This window comes from Sphaerodactylus townsendi, linkage group LG02 (assembly GCF_021028975.2).
Source record: "Sphaerodactylus townsendi isolate TG3544 linkage group LG02, MPM_Stown_v2.3, whole genome shotgun sequence".
In the NCBI taxonomy this organism is placed as follows: domain Eukaryota; kingdom Metazoa; phylum Chordata; class Lepidosauria; order Squamata; family Sphaerodactylidae; genus Sphaerodactylus; species Sphaerodactylus townsendi.
Genome location: NC_059426.1, coordinates 17236226 through 17257061, shown reverse-complemented (window position 1 = coordinate 17257061; position 20836 = coordinate 17236226). Strand labels below are relative to the sequence as shown.

The window sequence follows — 20836 nt, the reverse complement described above, 5'->3', positions numbered from 1 at the left end:
GAAGAATTAGGACTAACAAAAGGAAACACTTCTTCACGCAACGTGTGATTGGTGTTTGGAATATGCTGCCACAGGAGGGGCTGATGGCCACTAACCTGGATAGCTTTAAAAGGGGCTTGGACAGATTTATGGAGGAGAAGTCAATTTATGGCTACCAATCTTGATCCTCTTTGATCTGAGATTGCAAATGCCTTAACAGACCAGGTGCTTGGGAGCAACAGCCGCAGAAGGCCATTGCTTTCACCTCCTGCACGTGAGCTCCCCAAGGCACCTGGTGGGCCGCCGCGAGTAGCAGAGAGCTGGACTAGATGGACTCTGGTCTGATCCAGCTGGCTTGTTCTTATGTTCTTATGTTCTTAAAATTGTGTGAAAAACTGCACATTAGGAGACATTCCACGTCCTAAAAGGTTCTTTTTTTTAAGTTGGGAGAATATGAACACATGTGAAGTCTCTTGACAGCATGCTGGTGGCAACTCTGGAATGCAGACCTTGTGTTTTGTCAGACTCCAGTGCCCTAGCTGTTAGGCCTCTCAACCATCAGCAGCAGTGGCGTAGTGGCTAAGAGCAGTGGCTAAGAGCAGGTGCACTCTGATCTGGAGGAACCGGGTTTGATTCCCAGCTCTGCCGCTTGAGTTGTGGAGGCTTATCTGAGGAATTCAGATTAGCCTGTGCACTCCTACACACGCCAGCTGGTTGACCTTGGGCTAGTCACAGCTTTTCAGAGCTCTCTCAGCCCCACCCACCTCACAGGGTGTTTGTTGTGAGGGGGGAAGGGCAAGGAGATTGTAAGCCCCTTTGAGTCTCCTACAGGAGAGAAAGGGGGGATATAAATCCAAACTCCTCCTCCTCCTCCTCCTCCTCCTCCTCCTCCTCCTCCTCCTCCTCCTCCTCCTCTTCTTCTTCTTCTTCTTCTTCTTCTTCTTCTTCTTCTTCTTCTTCTTCTTCTTCTTCTTCTTCTTCTTCTTCTTCTTCTTCTTCTTCTTCTTCTTCTTCTTCTTCTTCTGCCCTGCCTGCCTGCCTGCCTGCCTGCCTGCCTGCCTGCCTGCCTGCCTGCCTGCCTGCCTGCCTGCCTGCCTGCCTGCCTGCCTGCCTGCCTGCCTGTCTGTCTGTCTGTAGCAACAAACTCCAATGCAGTGTCCACGGGCACCATGATGCCTGTTTATCTCTCTTATTTATTGAGTCTTGGGGATGAAATCCAAAGGATTTTGAATGGAACCAGGCCAAAAAAACCCCAGGAGTTTCGGGTGGGTCCCTACAGCCAACAATGTACCACCAAGCTTGTGCTACATGGGCATGCTACAGCCATGCAATTTTCCTATGTTTCTGGGTTCGGCAGCTGTTCTCTGAGGCTGTGCAGAGAGCAAACCCTCTCCTTTCTTTGGAAACCGAAAACAAACAGCATCTCTTTTGCTGGCACCCTATGGCAGAAGTGTAATTTACCCCATCTTCCATGATAGTTATTTTTGGGTGGTGTGCACCACACAATCTAACAATTCCGAAATTACCTGGTGGCTCAACAGCATTGAAAACCTGTGATCTAAGAGCAGCTACTTCTGACATGCAGCAGAATAAGGGACATTGGGTCTCCTTCCTGCCTAGTGTGCCTCCCGCTATTTGGCAGGTACAAAATTGGGCACAAATGTGCCAATGGAATGGCACCACTTTTGATGAATGACCAGAAACCACAGAGTTTTGGAGGAATCCTAGAGAATCCCACAGATGCAGTGGCATTCCTTCCAGTCATTTGTTGTCAGTGGCATTGACCCAACACCATTTCCCCTTTTCCCTGCCTTCCCCCCTCTCCCACTGCTTGCTGGCCAATGACCGGCAGCCCTAAGTAAAATGTTGTGGCGTAATCCTGAGATGGCTGAGTGGGTTGCATCAGTTTAGAAGGCAGGTGATGGTTATATTGTCAAGAACTGGGGAGGGGTAGTGACTCAGTGGAAGAGTTTCTGCTTTGCACCCGAAGGTCCCAGGTTCAAGCCTGCGGTCCTAATTCTGCTGTGGGGAAGAATTAGGACTAATAAAAGGAAACACTTCTTCACGCAACGTGTGATTGGTGTTTGGAATATGCTGCCACAGGAGGTGGTGGTGGCCGCTAACCTGGATAGCTTTAAAAGGAGCTTGGGCAGATTTATGGAGGAGAAGTCGATCTATGGCTACCAATCTTGATCCTCCTTGATCTCAGATTGCAAATGCCTTAGCAGACCAGGTGCTCAGGAGCAGCAGCAGCAGAAGGCCATTGCTTTCACCTCCTGCATGTGAGCTCCCAAAGGCACCTGGTGGGCCACTGCGAGTAGCAGAGTGCTGAACTAGATGGACTCTGGTCTGATCCAGCAGGCTAGTTCTTATGTTCTTAAGCCCTGGTATCTCCAGTTGAAAAGGACCAGGCAGTAGGTGACATGAAAGAGCCGGGGTACCTTCGACCTGGGAAAATGCTGCCAATCTGAATAGACAGTTCTGATCTCGATGGACTGGTGGTCCGATTCCCTGTAGGGTGGCTTCCTGAGTGTTTATTTGTGAGCTTTTCAACATTCCTAATTCCCTGTAGATGGGAAACTGGCACATCTTGCCAACAGATCAGCTGAAATCTTTTCTCTAATATGGTTATATATTTTTTTGCAAAGAGGGTTTTTTTTTCATAGGGGAAGCCAGCATGGTATAGTGGTTAAGAGCAGGTGGATTCTAAACAGGAGAACCGGGTTTGATTCCCCACTCCATCAAAGCAGCACATGCAACAATAGCTTTAGGCTGGAAAGAAAAGAAAAAAAGGGCAATCCAGAAATGGTTGGAATATATCTGAGAACAAGTGACATTGGACATTTTCGAAATAATAACAAAAAATAAACTGTGGCAAGATAAACAGAGCGAAATTTTGAAGATATGGACAATATATGCGGACTGGAAGAAAGAAGCTGGAGTCAATGAGGAGATATGGGAGAAGAGATTACAAAGAATGAACTTACTGCTGTTTGTTTGATAAAACTGTAAAGAAAATACAGGGGGGAGGGGGGAAAGGGGAAAATGTATTGTTTGAAAACGAATGAAGAAGAGTATTAATATAAAATGGAATATTCAAATGATACAATAAAAAATTATTTTAAAAAATGATTCCCCACTCCTCCACCTGAGTGGCAGAGGCTTATCTGGTGAACCAGATGTGTTTCCACACTCCTACATTCCTGCTGGGTGCCCTTGGGCCAGTCCCGGTTCTTTCTGAACTCTCTCAGCCCCACTTACCTCATAAGGTGTCGTGGAGAGAGGAAGGGAAAGCCACCTTGAGTCTCCTCACAGGAGAGAAAGATGGGATATAAATCCAAAATCCTCCTCCTCCTCCTCCACCTGAAGTGGTACATCCTCTCCTATTTCCACAGATGGATGCATGTGTACACCCTGCAAAAGAGACTGAAGGCAGTATCTTGATTCCTGCCTTCCTTTTTAATCTAAACTCCTCCACATCTTGTCCCTATGTCGGGTGGCATGGCTGTCCTAGATTTACACATGGGCAGAAGAAATCGAAGGTGAGATTTAAGCCAAGTGTACAGTTCAGGGTTGTGGGTGAGTAAAAGTGCCGTCCAGTAAAAGTGGCGCCAACTTACGGTGACCCCAGCAAGGGGTTAACAAGGCAAGTGAGAAGCAGGGGTCGTTTGGCCATCGCCCTACGCTTCATTGTTGCTTGGATGTACATTTCCCTGCGTTTGAGGCTCACTTCCAAGTAAACGAGTTCATCTGTTGAGGGGCGTGAGTGATTTTTCTGCCTGCCGCCGAAGCGTGGAGCCGAACTGCTTGAGCCAAGAGTTTTCCTGGGTACCATCCATTACCTCCGATAATCCTCCGGATTGTCTCTGCTTGAAGATAAAGCTGCATGATTTAATTTTGCAAGGGAGTCGTTTTGCCCAGGATGGGAAGATGCTGAGAATAACAATAAGCCCGTTGGTGGTGGAAAGCGCCGTCCAGTTGCAGGTGAGTTATGGTCAGTCTTAAAGGCAAGAGGCAGACGGGGTGGGGGGGGGGCGGGCTTGCCATTGCCTGCCTCTGCCCAGCAACCCTGGACTTCCCTTTGGTGGCTGCAGAGATCCCCAGCACTTTTGAGCACGTAGGCGCATTTGGAGTTCTGACATGGCACAGTGCAGCAACAAAATGGCTGCCGCTGAAGGCGGAGCCAGAGGCGTAGCAAGGGGGGGAAAGTGCCCGGTGCACTGGTGCGTCCTCCGCCCCTGCCCCGGAACGCCCCCGCCACGCCCTCACCACGCCCTCACCACACCCCCACAGGGGTGCGCGCCCGGTGCGTTGCACCTTCCACGCCCCCTTGGAGCTACACCTCTGGGCGGAGCCAGCCACCAAATGATTACCACAGCTTGACTTCAGCAACACAAGAGTTAATTCTTGTGCTGTGGGTAGCAGCTGCTGCCAAAGCGACACTTTAAAATATCTGCACAGCCAATCAAATCTCCAAGTCAATGACATGGCAAGTCAAATCTCCCTCTGGCACCACTCTGGGCACCCCTAGTCTGAGGTGAAATGCCCCCTCCCTTCAATTTCGGAGAAAGGTCAAGATGAAAATGTGATAGATAGATAAATTAAAAACAACAACAAAGGCTCTATAATGGCCTTAGAAATCTTGGGGGGGGAAACTCACCAACGCCACAGCATTTCAAAGGAGTGTGGTTTGTATAATTGAGAGTTGATAACTGTCAGTCTGCTTTGGCAAAGGGTGTTTTTTTTGTCACTCAAGGGAATAGTATAGCGGCTTTTTGGACAGTATCAACCTGGACTATCTGACTCCTTCCAATTACTGCAAATTCTGGCTTGCCCGGAAGCCCACTTCTTTATCTGCACCATTTTCTTCTGCAATTTCACACACAAGGAAGGTGCGAGCAGCAGGCGCCTTCTTCCCTTCATGTCTGAGAGAACAAGCTCCGAGGAGAAGGGAGAGGGTGACGCCGCCGTTCCAGCTCTGGTTTCTGAGGCGCTTGGGACGTACCCTCACAACGGGATGAAGGGGCACCCGACGGCTAGGAATGCCAGTCCCCTCTCCCCAGCTTCTGCTGCCTACCGTCACCAAGGGGTGGCGAGGAAGAAAAGAAAACCCACCAACGTTGGCTGCGATGCTATGCCACTTCCAGAGGAAAAAAATGGAGGAAGAAGAGGAGGAGGAGAAAAAGGAGGAGGAGGAGGAGTTTGGATTTATATCCCCCCTTTCTCTCCTGCAGGAGACTCAAAAGGGTTTACAATCTCCTTGCCCTTCCCCCCTCACAACAAACACCCTGTGAGGTAGGTGGGACTGAGAGAGCCCCGAAGGACTATGACTAGCCCAAGGTCACCCAGCTGGCGTGTGTGGGAATTCACAGGCTAATCTGAATTCCCCAGATAAGCCTCCACAGCTCAGGCGGCAGAGTGAGGAATCAAACCTGGTTCCTCCAGATTAGAATGCACCTGCTCTTAACCACTATGCCACTGCTGCTCCCACTGCTGTGGGATAGCTCAAGGAATCACTAGAAACATTTATTTTTATTGTAGAGTTTCCAGTGATTCCTAGAGCTTATTTACAACACTCCTGGGTGGTTTTTGTGAAGTGAAATGGGCATGCAGTGGCAGAATGGGGAATCAAACCTGGTTCTCCAGATTAGAGTGCACCTGCTCTTAACCACTACAGCACGCTGGTATATATATATATATATATATATTTGCAGGCAGAATTATCATAGAACGACAGCATTATAGGAAGACATGTAAGGTCCTCCAACAATGAGTATTCTTACATAATGATATATTCTAATGTTCTACAGGAAGAGATGCCTATTGAGGTAATGTGGCTTTCTGGCTTTTTCTACACTTTTGTTGTTGTTTAAAAAGAGGAGTCAGTGAAATAGGGCTATGACGTGACTCTTCACTCACCGAAACAGCGGTTGATGATTGTCATTTCAAACCGTCAGCCTTGGCCGTGTCCTGCCACACAACAACGCAGTGCCGCAAACAGTCTTCTTTCCACCCGCAAGGGTCCAAAGAGCAGTCGAGGCAGCAATTACTGGTGGATAATTAGTCAGTGTTTTGGAATTTGATGAATAATTATCTCATGTGTTAAGATTAGGAAGACAATTCAGATTCATCTCTAGAAACGATGAAGCTTCTAGAAATAGAAACCGTGCTCCTGAAGCGTGTCAACACTTCCGTGGTTTGTCCTCCGTGATTTCAAGAGATGTTTGTATGTTGTTTTTACCCCCAATCCTAACTATTGTTCACAAGTTACATAGAAGTTGCTATTCCTGAAAGGGTGTTTTTTTTTCACCTTGGATGCTGAATGGTCATCCCTTCCTGATGGGTGATATCTGAGACATTCTAGGAGTCACCTCCTAGTTTGATTATTTTGTTTGTTTCCTGTAGTTCTCTGCAGACATTATACTCCTGTCTGTTCATGGGAAGAAGAAGAGTAGTTTGGATTTATGCCCTGCTTTTCTCTGCCGTAAGCAGTCTCAAAACTGCTTGCAAACTCCTTCCCTTCCTCTCCCCACAACAGACACTTTGTGAGGCTGGTGGGGCTGAGATTGTTCCAAAGAACTGGGTTTAAAAATTTTTTTCTTTTGGACCAGCACAGCTCATGGCACCTTCTTTCTGTGCACAAATCTGCAAGTTTTTAGATTATGCAGAACTCTGTGTCACAGCTGTCAACCTCCCCCCAATAACCAGACTCGGGTTTTTGTATCAGAGTAACGATCAGGCAGCATTCAAGCACTGCTGTAACTGAGATTGTGTGCGTCAAGTTACAGGTGACCCATGGTGACTCCATAGGGTTGTCAGGGCAAGAGACCTCCGGAGATAGTTTGCCATTGCCTGCCTCTCTGTCATGAGTCTTTGGAGGTTGCCCATCCAAGTACCAACCAGGGCTGACCCTGCTTAGCTTCTGAGATCTAATGTGATCAGGCTAACCTGGGCTAACCAGCTCAGGGTGTGTCCCTTTGCTGTAGCTAAAAATCACTACTAACTAAATGTGGATGTGCACAACGGTACATCCACTGCAACCTATTATTTATGTTTTTATTTATTAAAACATCCTCTGCCTTTCCTTGTGGTTCAAGGCAGGCTACGATAATAGTTAAACAAACCATTTAGTGTTTTTAAAAAATGGCAAACCCCAGATCTCCCCCCCCCCCTTTAAAGATTCCTTCCATTCACCACTCCTCAGAAGTTGACGTGTACGCTTGATGCAGAGGCGCCCCAGTATCACTGCCACCGCATCACCAGGATGTGGAAGCCACCACTCTGAAAGGCAGCGTGGCACAAGGAAAGTAGCAGCTGGAACCTGCTCCTCTTCATTTCCCCCTTGCTTGTGTGGGATATTGGGTAGTTGGGGTCCCTCCCATCATGGGACCTTGGGTAGGTGCTCATCATCTAGGACAGGGGTAGGGAACCTGCGGCTCTCCAGATGTTCAGGAACTACAATTCCCATCAGCCCCTACCAGCATGGCCAATTGGCCATGCTGACAGAGGCTGATGGGAATTGTAGTTCCTGAACATCTGGAGAGCCGCAGGTTCCCTACCCCTGATCTAGGACCACCTCTGCCACCATCTAGGGCTCGTGCGTGCCTTGTGTGCAACTATATCTAGATTGGGTCTCAAGTATCCATCCATCTTTCTGTTTCTCTCTCTGTCTGTCTGTCTGTCTGTCTGTCTGTCTGTCTGTCTGTCTATCTATCTTCTATCTTCAAATCTTCTATCTTTTAATCACCTTCCTTCGTTCCTTCGTTCCTTCGTTCCTTCGTTCGTTCGTTCGTTCGTTCGTTCCTTCCTTCCTTCCTTCCTCCCCCCTCTCTCTCTATCGTCTCTCTATCTATTGTCTCTGTCTGTCTGTCTGTCTGTCTCTCTCTCTCTCTCATTCTCTCTCTCCCCCTCCCTCCCTCTATCCTTCCTTCCATCCTTCCTTCCATCCTTCCTTCTATCATCTATCTATCATCTATCTATCTATCAGTCTCCCCCCCCCCCCCAATAATTGGGTTAGGCAGTTCTTAGAGATTGGGGAGTGGGATGGAACTTGGGAAGGGCAGAGTTTGGGGAGAGATCTCAGCCGGGTCCAATGCCTTTGAGCCCACCCTTCAAAGCTGCCATTTTCTCTATGTGTACTGATTTCTGTAGACTGAAACTCAGTTGTAATTCTAAGCCCCATCTGGAAGTTGTCAGACCACACTTAAGAAACATATCAGTACTGTCAAGTTTTCTGTAGTATGGAATTTACTGCTAAGTAAAATTATATTATCTTTTTCTACATGTATTTTAATGACCAAAATTGGATGTTTATGCTGTGTGGCTGCCGCTGAAAGGAGAAATGTTGCTTCTTTTCCTCTCTCCTCCAGCAATGGGCAATAATGTGAAAACATAATGCAGTGGCGTTTATGTTGTGATGTTCCCATTCGCAGCATCTGTTGAAGTGGAGCCGTGGTGGGGAGATTCGCAACGCATGCCACACATCCCACCTTATTAAATGTTACAGGGAGAGAAGAATACAAGGCAGAGGGGGCCCGGCTCTCTCTGGTGGCTGTGTATCAGCTGTGATGTCTCATTCTGGTCTACGATGCACATATGGAAGTGTTCAGACAATGCAGACCTCCGTGTTGTGCAAATTGTTAAGATTTGCTTGGGAGGGTACAAAACTCCCAATACATATTTCCATCCCAGCCCCGATGGAGGGGGGGAAGGTGAAAGGGCGGCAGCGAAGCCAAGGACAAGCATTCAAGTGATCAGGGCGCATTGATGGAATGTAAACGGCCACAACTTGTATTGGTTATAGCCAGTGGTGGGATTCAAACTGTGGCGTAGCGCCAGTAGAGACTGGTAGGAGACATGACAGAGGCGTGGCTGGAGCCATTCCGGAGGCAGGGCATTCCTGGGGCGAGGGCTGTGGCAGGGGCGCAGCTGCTAGCCGGTCCTTGGGCGGGAAGCGGGCTTACTTGCCGAAGCAGGCTGCCACGCACACCTCCTGCTAGACTGCTTCAAGTTCTGCGCGCTACTGCTGAGAGGAGGGGCGTAACTAAGGCAAAAATCATGTGGCAAAATCACCCATTAGTAACCCCCTCTCGGCACACACAAACAATTAGTAACCTACTCTCGGGAACCTGTGAGAACCTTCTGGATCCTACCTCTGGTTATAGCTGACAGAGCCTCATCATAAGAGAAGGACAGGATCCCTGACATTGGTTGACCTGCTTACCGATTGATGGTAAGCCTCCTACTCCCATCCGCCTGCTGGAAAGCAGCATGGGATGGCCGTTATATGGGACTCCGCTTTTCCTAAGCCACTTTTCCTTTGCCACTTGGAGAGATTTCCTTTGCCACTTGGAGAGATTCCGTCCTGACAGCCCCCAAGTTGGGCATGTCTTCTGCAAGTCCTTCCTCAAAATCCCTTAATGGGATCCCCAAAGAAGGGGAAAAGGGGTGGGCAGGCTGGCTCCCCCCCCCCAGATGGATCTGGCCTCATGCAGGCACTGCCACAAGAGATGAACGAGGACAGCCTCTTGCAAATTCACTTGTAATCAATCCCACAGGCCGTGTCAGATGGTGTGAAGTCAAGTATCTTGCCCCCAAGGCGAAAGGTGGGCCCTATCCGATTGAAACGGTGCTTCCAGATGGAACGAAATGTCTGGGTGGCAGATCCCCAGCCCAATGGAGATCACAACCACCTTGCCAACCCCATTTGTAACCACGCGCACCTTCTCTGGGCGAGCAACCACATGCCAAGGATGCCTCTACAGGAGGTCCTACCAGAAGATGGGAGTGCTGGGGAACCTGGCACAAATAGACCACACATCTGCCATTGTTGCTTGGGCTGGGTCCTTGCCTTTTCGCATGGCAAGTCATTTTCTCCCCGTTGAACCACTTGAGTGTCTGGAGGCCTGTGCCACTGTGCTCACTGTAGAACCATGGGTATCAGTGCATTCCGGCACATGCCTGATATGCCAACTCAGGAGATCCATCCAGCCCCAGTGCCTGCCCCAGCCAGTAGATGCAGAGGGTGCTCATGCATGCTCTACTTACCCCATGGTTAAGAATCAGTCTATTTTCTAACTTTGTTTCACAGGGATTCTTCCCCCCACAGCTTTTGTTTACACAGATTACCTTCCTGTGAAGTGTCCCTGGCTGAACTGATCCACCATTTTGCCACCCACTGACTTCATTGTTGTTTCCATGCCACCTTTATTTTGGGGTGGTTGCCTGCTGTCGTTGTCGTCGTTGCCTTCTTTGGTCTACCGTAACTTCCCTAGATCCGCGTTGTCAGTTTCGCAGGGTTCCCCGCTCCAGTGATAGACCTTCACTGTTACAAAAAAGCCCTTCTGATTGTCCTGAAATGGTGGCCCAAAGAGTGGGAGGAACTACACAGTGAGGCCATGTAAATGCAGGGCTGGTGGACCAGAGGGAAACTCTCTTTGCTGCTGTCCACCAGCCTGCCCCTCCGGCCACATCAGGCTAGAGGAGGAGAGAGCTGAGGAGGAAACGACTGGAACAGAAAGGGGATATGCCACCAGAGTGCCCAAAAAGCCGTACAATCTCCCTTGACTGTTTCCTTGGAACTGTGCTGCCATCCCAACCCCAATCTCCCAAACAGGGCTTCAGGTGAGCCCAGAGTCCACACTTGTATAAAAAATCCAGTGTGACAGTCTTATAGTAGTGACAGGGCCAATCCTCAAGATGGTTTAGTACTGTTGTCGGCAGTTGTTGGTATCTATTATCCTCTGTTGCATCTAGCAGATTTTTTTTTTGCATTCTTGTAATAGAATTTTTTTTCATCTAATCCTTGCATATTGCTCTTTCCTAGCTACTTTGGGATTAAGTGGCTTTAACTCAAGAAGCTTTCTAAATATTGGCATGGAGATTATTATCCATCTGATGTCTTTTGCAGTGTACAAGTTGACAGGTTTTTTTCAGCTCAGTCTTAAGCAACACCTAAGTCCATTGTATCTATCTCTCTCTGTGTGTGTGTGTGTGTGTCTGTCTGTCTAGCTATCAAATTTATACCCTTCTGCTCCCTCAACAATCATGGCTCAGGGTGATTTACAACATCAATTCAATAGACAATCTTAGAAGCCATAGAAATAATAATTATATAATAAATGTATAGCGCAATTTAAAACCAATTATAAAAATCTCATATTGAAACAGATACATCCAACAACCCAAGAGTAAAATGTGATGGCGGAAACGATATAAGAATTTCAAGACGTATGCAATGACTAATTAAAACCTATTGGATGTGCTCTGACTGGCAAGCCCAAGGTCCCATAGGGCATGTGTGTCCTCTGATAAACCATTCCACCATGACAGGGCCACCACAGAGAAGTCTCTTGCCCTGATAGAAGAGAAGTGAACCACTTGAACCACTTGCAGTCAGTGGGTTTAGAAAGGTGTAATTTTGTTGTTGAAATTTCTGGATCTAATTGAGAGAGAGTGAGAGAAACCAGGTATTTTAACATGGTTGTCTGCATGCTTAGTTTTTTTTAACTAGAAATGATAATGAAATTCTATTGAGGTAGATTTAGCAATTGAATCGTAAGACCAAAGTACATGTTTGGGATTTTAGCAAGTTGAGTCCAGTTTCCCCAAACCTAACTTGGGTTCCCTAAATGGCTTTTAAAAAGTAATGGTGAACCCATATGGGCTAGTGGAAACAGTGTTCTCTCTCTCTCTCTCTCTCTCTCTCTCTCTCTCTCTCTCTCTCTCTCTCTCTCTCTCTCTCTCTCTCTCTGTGTGTGTGTGTGTGTGGTATTTCTCCTGTTTTTGCTGCTCCACCCATGCCAAATAACTCCACAGAATCCAATTAACTCCACAAATAACTCCACCCATGCCAAACAACTCCACAAAATCCAACTTGCTCCACAAAATCCAACTTGCCAAAAGTTTGGCCCTACATCTAATTCCATGGGATTGCTTTTCAGATCAACCACCCAGTCTGTGGAAGATCCAATGTACAGTTTGAGAAGGGTTTGCACTTTGGGGTGTTTTATTTTTATCACAAATACTGGGGAGGTTTTTTCTGTGTACACCCAGAAACAAGTATCTTGGGAAAATCACATTCTCTATGTCTCATAAAGGTAATCAAAAGATCACCTTCCAAAGCTCTTGGGGCATGTTAAAGGCTAGTGTTTTCTCTTATTTTTGTATTTTCAACAGAGGTAGATAACTGTTCTCTTTTGTAGTTCAGAAATAAAATAAAATTGTTGCGGACTTTCTGGGCTGTATGGCCATGGTCTGGAAAGCCCACGACAACCAGTGGAAAGCCCACAACAACCAGTTGAATTGCTTTCCAACACAGCCCGGAAAGCCCACGACAACCAGTTGAGTCCAGCCGTGAAAGCCTTTGACAATAACATTAGAAACCTTCAAAATTAGCCTTCTGTGTACATCCCCCCCCCCCCCATCTGTGGGTGTTGATGTGTTGGCACACATGGCTAATTTTGAAGAGGCTTCTATGTTGCAGAAGTGTATAATTGCACTCTTCTGTACCATAGAAACAAGCAGAAAAAGTAACAGAAACCTGTTTGATATTAGCTTTGCGTGTGTGTAAGCTCAGGCAAAGCTCCGGGGTCAGGTTTCAGTGCCTGGGGTTGAGCCCAGGAAAAAGCCACGTCCAGCGATTCTGGAAGCCTAGTCTAGTCCATTTGCCAGGAGGCCGGGGGTTCCAGGAACAGTCGTCTCGCAGTCCAGGGTAAGCCGAATTGCAAAGTCTCACAGGTCCAATCCGAGGGTCAGGAGCAGCCATAGAAGTGTCAGCGCAAACAGCGAGGCATGCAGGCGGTTGCAGCCACAATATGTCTGCTGAGCTGGCATCCTTTTGTAGCTGGTCGGGCAGATCGCAGTTTTTAAGCAGGCGTTGTTTCTGCAACTGCCTGGCACTGTGTCTTTTAATTCGCAGTTTGCTCCTCAGTCGCTGCCGCCGCCATCGTTATGCAGGAGTCTGGGGAACTCAAGGCTTGAGTTCCCTCATCTGGTGACTGACTGGGAGGCAGGAAAGACCTGCAAGGCTGAAGAGCTTCTGTCAACGCTTCATCCTGCTCCTTCCTTTTACTCCAGGGAGAATCATCTTTACATTTAGGGTTGCCCGGCCATAGCTGTAACCTTAACCTATGTTCTTATTTGGAATATGCTGCCACAGGAGGTGGTGATGGCTACGAACCTGGATTGCTTTAAAAAGGGCTTGGACAGGTTTCTGGAGGAGGAGTTGATGTATGGCTACCAATCTTGATCCTCCTTGATCTGAGATGGCAAATGCCTTAGCAGATCAGGTGCTCGGAAGCAGCAGCAGCAGAAGACCATTGTTTTCACATCCTGCATGTGAGCTCCCAAAGGCACCTGGTGGGCCACTGCGAGTAGCAGAGTGTTGGACTAGATGGACTCTGGTCTGATCCAGCAGGCTAGTTCTTATGTTCTTATGTTCTCAAGGAGTAAAAAGGAGCCAGCAAGACTTCCTGTAAAAACTGGAAATGATGTCCCTGGACCCTCTATGGAATTTTTAAAAACTTCATGGTAAAAGTTTTTTACCATAGAACTTTTGGAAATCATAGAGCATCCATGACGTCACATCCAGGTTTTACTAGACTTAACACCAGCATGCTGGTGGGATGCATGAAGGTGGTTCACAAGTATGACTAAAACAAGCCTGTTCAGTCAGTAAGGAAGTGGATTGCAAAATACATAACATTAAGCAATCAGTGAGTGGATTTCAAGATTCATTAAGGATGGGCGGACCTCCTCCTCTTTTTCACTTCTTCTAATCCACTGCACAGTTAAGCCTGAACAATCAGCTTTTCTGGACATCCAGAAAATTTAATACCAATTAGGCACTTACCTGAGGTATGAAATTATGGGCCTTTCTCCACTTTTCCCTCGGCCGCCGTCACTGCGTGCAATTCCCAGCGCGCGGCATCCCTGGCGCGCTCCTGGGCATCCCCATGACCCCAGGGATGCCTCTTGCTGAGGGGGCGCGACAGCAGCAGCGTCGGGGTGGCTGTGCTGTCGCTGCCCCTCTCATGGGGAGTGGCGGGGGACCCCGCGCTACTCTCCTCAAGTAGCGCGGGGCTTAAGGTAAGTGGGGAAAGGCCCTATGACATCATCATTGTGTGCCATGGCTTGGAAGCTGAGTTTTCATATGGCCATGAAAGGGGCAGTTTCTTCTCACCTTCCCCTCCTTCATGTTTATAGCTACTGAATGCAGTGGAGAAGGTGCATAATATAAGTATTCAGGGTTCAGTATCCAGTGGCTGGGGCTCTCCCTGCAGCCTGCTGTAAATTAACTTGACATGAGGGCAGTCAGATTTCAAGGCCCCAGAAGATAGATCATAAACAAGTTCCCTCCCTTAGCACATGATTTACATTATCGTAGACGTAATGATATAATGATAGAGGTTGATATAATGATATAGGAATCTTGACTTCAGGGATGAATTTCGATCACGTGGCCCCCGGAGGTTTGTTCTTTGTGTATGTTTTTGTGGAAGAACTTCATAGGATTTCTAACAGCGGTCAATCGTGAAACACTCACTATCATCTTGTTCTGGAAAGGCCCGTTTGAGGCTGGTCTGTAATTCTGCCAGCCTTTCCTTTCCTAGGCTTAGGATCCTCTTCCACTTTCGGCTGGAGGTATCAGACTTGAAAGAGAGTGTCGGAGGAAGCAGTTCATTCCTCCCAGGCGAAATTCTCTTGCCTTCCCCGTTGGCAACAGCTGAACCAGAGCCTAGAGTGGTAAGAGAGTCATCCGTGACTGAGCTGTCAGGCTGGGGCGGGATCGGGGGAGACGTCTTGGCAATGAAAAGAAGCATTGACTTAATGGCAAAGGGGAAATGTTTCTAAGCAAAGCACTGCGAGGGGGTCCTTTATTGTGGGTTGGAGGAGAATCACAGATGCTTGAATTGTGCCGCAAAAAAAAGGCCAAAGTCTTTTATCTCTGAACCTTGCCTAATTACAAGAGCTTATGTATCAATCCTTTCCTGCCTTTCCATTTTCTCCCCCTCACTCATTTTCTCCTTCTTCTTACTGACCTAATCAAGGCAACCTTTTAGCTTGTTTCTCTGTTTTCATTAGTTTCGGCACTAGAACCCACGGGTGTCGCTTGAATCAAAGTACTTGTATCTTTTTCCCAGAAGGGTTAACAGTAGGTGAAGGAAGGGAGAGCCAGCCACAAACAAAGCCGGCCAGAAGCAGAAAGATTTATAAGTACCATCTCCTTGGTACCAGATTGTAAAGTAAATATGCATTGGTTGTTGTGGGTTTTCCAGGCTGTGTGGCCGTGGTCTGGTAGATCTTGTTCCTAACGTTTTGCATGCATCTGTGGCTGGCATCTTCAGAGGCGTATCACAGAGAGAAGTTCTGTTACACACTCTGTGATTACACCTCTGAAGATGCCAGCCACAGATGCAGGCGAAACATTAGGAACAAGATCTACCAGACCACGGCCACGCAGCCCGGAAAACCCACCACAACCAGTTGAATCTGGCCGTGAGAGCCTTCGACAATACATTAAGTATGCACTGTGTTAAAAAGGTAGAAAAAAATCCCAGAACTACATAAGAGTGTGTTCTCCCTACTGTACATATTTTTTTGGACAGGGGTGATGGTGGTTTGTGGTCAGGTCACAGCTGAGTTCCTGCAACCCTGTAGGATTTTCAAGTCAAGAGCTGTTCAGAACTGGTTTCCATAGCCTGCCTCTGTGCAGCTGACTTCCTCAGTGGTCGCCCATCAATCTACTAACCAGCGCCGACCCTTCTTAGCTTCTGAGATCTGACAGAATCAGGCTGTCCCGGGCTATCCAGGTCAGGGATGTGCAGAATAGGGGTATTGTTCCTTTTTCCGGCAGATCTCCATGTCGTGGCGCATACCATCCTGGACAGTTCACCAGCTCCTGGGAGGAGGAGCTTTTAGGAAGCAGCAGGCGAAGCCGGAAAGAAGGAAATCGGTGCTCTGCAAGTAATAGCCATTGTCTGGCGGGTGATCTGTGAACTACAGGTCAAATAGGCACAGGTTAAGGCGTTTATGGAGGCCCGCTTTGTGGCAACCAGGGAGATAAAGCATTATTGTTTCTTCCCACTGCGGCCCTGCACCACCCAGTCAAGCTTTTTTATTAAGCATAAGCATTTTATTGTCATTGTGCACGCACAACGAAATTTACAGCAGCATTCCTCGATGCACACAATTTCAGACTCATACCCCATCCTCCCTTTCCCCTTCCTCCACCCATCCCTACACAGCCCCAAACACATCAACACGAAGCCATGGAGTTCAGCATAGCCACAGCTCTAGAGTAGAAGCTGTCTCTAAACCTCTTTGTCCTAGTTTGATAGACCTGTATCGTCTGCCAGATGGTAACAGTTCAAAAAGAGAATGTGCTGGATGAGATGGATCTCTCAGAATATTTTGGGCTTTCTTTAGGCTTCGGGAATTATAGAGTTCTTCCAAGGAGGGCAGAGGGCAGCCGATAATCCTCTGTGTAGTAGTGATCACCCTTTGGAGAGCCTTCCTATCTGCCACTGTGCAACTGGAGAACCATACACAGATGCAGTAGGCTAAGACACTCTCTATAGCACAGCGGTAAAAGGACACCAGGAGTTTTCCATTCAGTTGTTGTTTCCTTAAAAGTCTCAGATAGTACAGTCTTTGCTGGGCCTTCTTAACCACCGCGGCAGACTGTACGCCCCAGGTCAAGTCCTCTTTAATCATAACGCCCAGAAATTTAAAACTAGCCACCCGCTCGACTTGATCTCCATTTATAGTCAAGGGCTGAATTTCTGAGCTATTCCTTCTATAGTCCACTATAAACTCCTTTGCCTTGTTAGTATTTCCAGGAAGTCAGTGACCCTGCGCAGGTTCTATTCCAACTCTATGTCTGTATAATTCTAATTAGGTGCTTTTGTTAGGATATTAGCTTTGAGACCGGGGATGCATTATTTGGTGACCTCCCGCGTGAGGTTGTCACAGCACCTTTACTGCTCCCAAAGTTGACACCCCTTTGAGGACGGTTTCTCCTCCGCTGCCACTTTGCTGTTTTAGATGGATTCCTGTTGTTGCAGCCCGGGAATGTGGGCAAGTCCCTTCAGCCATTTGAGCTGTCACTTGAGCTTCAGATTCTTGCTTTACCCTGCTGGTTTTGACAGGAAGGTGGTAGTTGCCTTATTGGGAGAGGCCGTGGTTGGATCGGTGGGAATGTGAGCAGTACCCCAGAGCTAGAAACACAAAGGGGCTTCAGACCTGCCGTTTAACTGGTAGGATTATCCTTTAGCCTCAGATTTCTGTGTGCTTAGCAATGTGCTTTAGAACTCCTTTTAGATTAAACTTGCTTGGTCACTTCCTTGGCTGGTTGAAAGATGAGGGATGTATCGTTGGCTCTTATTAATTCACCTAAAGATAAGGTGACCAGATGGTCACCTTCCTCACCCGGGACGGGGAGGTGTGGGGGGGGGGGGTGGGGGGGTGGGGGGGGGGGGGGGGGGTGGTGGGGGGGGGGGGGGTAGGGGGGGGGGGGGGGGGTGGGGGGGGGGGGGGGTGGGGGGGGGGGGGGGTTTGGGGGGGGGGGGGGGGGGGGGGGGGGGGGTGGGGGGGGGGGGGGGGGGGGGGGGCGGGGGGGGGGGGGGGGGGTTGTGGGGGGGGGCGGGGTGGGGGTGGGGGGGGGGTGGGGGCGGGGGAGGGTGGGGGGGGAGGGGGGTGGGGGGGGGGGGGGGTGGGGGGGGGGGGGGGGGGGGGGGGGGGGGGGTGGGGGGGGGGGGGGGTGGGGGGGGGGGGGGGTGGGGGGGGGGGGGGGTGGGGGGGGGGGGGGGTGGGGGGGGGGGGGGGTGGGGGGGGGGGGGGGTGGGGGGGGGGGGGGGTGGGGGGGGGGGGGGGTGGGGGGGGGGGGGGGTGGGGGGGGGGGGGGGTGGGGGGGGGGGGGGGTGGGGGGGGGGGGGGGTGGGGGGGGGGGGGGGTGGGGGGGGGGGGGGGTGGGGGGGGGGGGGGGTGGGGGGGGGGGGGGGTGGGGGGGGGGGGGGGTGGGGGGGGGGGGGGGTGGGGGGGGGGGGGGGTGGGGGGGGGGGGGGGTGGGGGGGGGGGGGGGTGGGGGGGGGGGGGGGTGGGGGGGGGGGGGGGTGGGGGGGGGGGGGGGTGGGGGGGGGGGGGGGTGGGGGGGGGGGGGGGTGGGGGGGGGGGGGGGTGGGGGGGGGGGGGGGTGGGGGGGGGGGGGGGTGGGGGGGGGGGGGGGTGGGGGGGGGGGGGGGTGGGGGGGGGGGGGGGTGGGGGGGGGGGGGGGTGGGGGGGGGGGGGGGTGGGGGGGGGGGGGGGTGGGGGGGGGGGGGGGTGGGGGGGGGGGGGGGTGGGGGGGGGGGGGGGTGGGGGGGGGGGGGGGTGGGGGGGGGGGGGGGTGGGGGGGGGGGGGGGTGGGGGGGGGGGGGGGTGGGGGGGGGGGGGGGTGGGGGGGGGGGGGGGTGGGGGGGGGGGGGGGTGGGGGGGGGGGGGGGTGGGGGGGGGGGGGGGTGGGGGGGGGGGGGGGTGGGGGGGGGGGGGGGTGGGGGGGGGGGGGGGTGGGGGGGGGGGGGGGTGGGGGGGGGGGGGGGTGGGGGGGGGGGGGGGTGGGGGGGGGGGGGGGTGGGGGGGGGGGGGGGTGGGGGGGGGGGGGGGTGGGGGGGGGGGGGGGTGGGGGGGGGGGGGGGTGGGGGGGGGGGGGGGTGGGGGGGGGGGGGGGTGGGGGGGGGGGGGGGTGGGGGGGGGGGGGGGTGGGGGGGGGGGGGGGTGGGGGGGGGGGGGGGTGGGGGGGGGGGGGGGTGGGGGGGGGGGGGGGTGGGGGGGGGGGGGGGTGGGGGGGGGGGGGGGTGGGGGGGGGGGGGGGTGGGGGGGGGGGGGGGTGGGGGGGGGGGGGGGTGGGGGGGGGGGGGGGTGGGGGGGGGGGGGGGTGGGGGGGGGGGGGGGTGGGGGGGGGGGGGGGTGGGGGGGGGGGGGGGTGGGGGGGGGGGGGGGTGGGGGGGGGGGGGGGTGGGGGGGGGGGGGGGTGGGGGGGGGGGGGGGTGGGGGGGGGGGGGGGTGGGGGGGGGGGGGGGTGGGGGGGGGGGGGGGTGGGGGGGGGGGGGGGTGGGGGGGGGGGGGGGTGGGGGGGGGGGGGGGTGGGGGGGGGGGGGGGTGGGGGGGGGGGGGGGTGGGGGGGGGGGGGGGTGGGGGGGGGGGGGGGTGGGGGGGGGGGGGGGTGGGGGGGGGGGGGGGTGGGGGGGGGGGGGGGTGGGGGGGGGGGGGGGTGGGGGGGGGGGGGGGTGGGGGGGGGGGGGGGTGGGGGGGGGGGGGGGTGGGGGGGGGGGGGGGTGGGGGGGGGGGGGGGTGGGGGGGGGGGGGGGTGGGGGGGGGGGGGGGTGGGGGGGGGGGGGGGTGGGGGGGGGGGGGGGTGGGGGGGGGGGGGGGTGGGGGGGGGGGGGGGTGGGGGGGGGGGGGGGTGGGGGGGGGGGGGGGTGGGGGGGGGGGGGGGTGGGGGGGGGGGGGGGTGGGGGGGGGGGGGGGTGGGGGGGGGGGGGGGTGGGGGGGGGGGGGGGTGGGGGGGGGGGGGGGTGGGGGGGGGGGGGGGTGGGGGGGGGGGGGGGTGGGGGGGGGGGGGGGTGGGGGGGGGGGGGGGTGGGGGGGGGGGGGGGTGGGGGGGGGGGGGGGTGGGGGGGGGGGGGGGTGGGGGGGGGGGGGGGTGGGGGGGGGGGGGGGTGGGGGGGGGGGGGGGTGGGGGGGGGGGGGGGTGGGGGGGGGGGGGGGTGGGGGGGGGGGGGGGTGGGGGGGGGGGGGGGTGGGGGGGGGGGGGGGTGGGGGGGGGGGGGGGTGGGGGGGGGGGGGGGTGGGGGGGGGGGGGGGTGGGGGGGGGGGGGGGTGGGGGGGGGGGGGGGTGGGGGGGGGGGGGGGTGGGGGGGGGGGGGGGTGGGGGGGGGGGGGGGTGGGGGGGGGGGGGGGTGGGGGGGGGGGGGGGTGGGGGGGGGGGGGGGTGGGGGGGGGGGGGGGTGGGGGGGGGGGGGGGTGGGGGGGGGGGGGGGTGGGGGGGGGGGGGGGTGGGGGGGGGGGGGGGTGGGGGGGGGGGGGGGTGGGGGGGGGGGGGGGTGGGGGGGGGGGGGGGTGGGGGGGGGGGGGGGTGGGGGGGGGGGGGGGTGGGGGGGGGGGGGGGTGGGGGGGGGGGGGGGTGGGGGGGGGGGGGGGTGGGGGGGGGGGGGGGTGGGGGGGGGGGGGGGTGGGGGGGGGGGGGGGTGGGGGGGGGGGGGGGTGGGGGGGGGGGGGGGTGGGGGGGGGGGGGGGTGGGGGGGGGGGGGGGTGGGGGGGGGGGGGGGTGGGGGGGGGGGGGGGTGGGGGGGGGGGGGGGGGGGGGGGGGCGCGGGGGCGGGCGTGCGGGGGGGGGGGGGGGTGGGGGGGGGTGGGGGGGGGGGGGGGGGGGGGGGTGGGGGGGGTGGGGGGGGGGGGGGGGGGGTGGGGGGGGGGGAGATCAGTTCACCTGGAGAAAATGGATGCTTTGGAAGGTGGATTCTGTGGCATTTTTTCACCCCATCGAAGTCTTTCCCTTCCCCAAACCCCTGTTCCTCTCCTCCTCAGGTCTGCCCCAAAAAAAAAAAAAAATCTCTAGGAATTTCCCAATCCAGAGCTGGCAACCCTGGAGAGGCCATTAATTCCGATGGCTTTCGAATGGGAATTGTACAAATTCAAGGAGGATAAACCTATAATCTGTTATTAGGTATGGTAGACTGGCCATCCTCCAAGCAGTGGAGCAGCATACTAGTGACTATGCACAGACACCGTGGAAGTTAGCTATGCACACTACCAGAGGCATATGGCCTATAGGGATATGGGGTCACCCATGTCCCTGGGCGCACACCTTTTGGTTCCT

At 54.3% G+C, this 20836-nt stretch overlaps 1 protein-coding gene across 1 annotated transcript in view; it reads left to right on the top strand.

Annotated features, from left to right (window-relative positions):
* The window catches only part of NRP2 (neuropilin 2), a 254183-nt gene that overhangs the window by 67803 nt on the left and 165544 nt on the right, over positions 1–20836 (top strand). Inside the window, exons 3-6 of the mRNA XM_048484452.1 lie at positions 3771–3963; positions 9537–9710; positions 12495–12691; positions 15836–15945. Coding sequence (XP_048340409.1) covers positions 3771–3963; positions 9537–9710; positions 12495–12691; positions 15836–15945 — 674 coding nt within the window. The remainder of the gene's footprint in view (positions 1–3770; positions 3964–9536; positions 9711–12494; positions 12692–15835; positions 15946–20836) is intronic.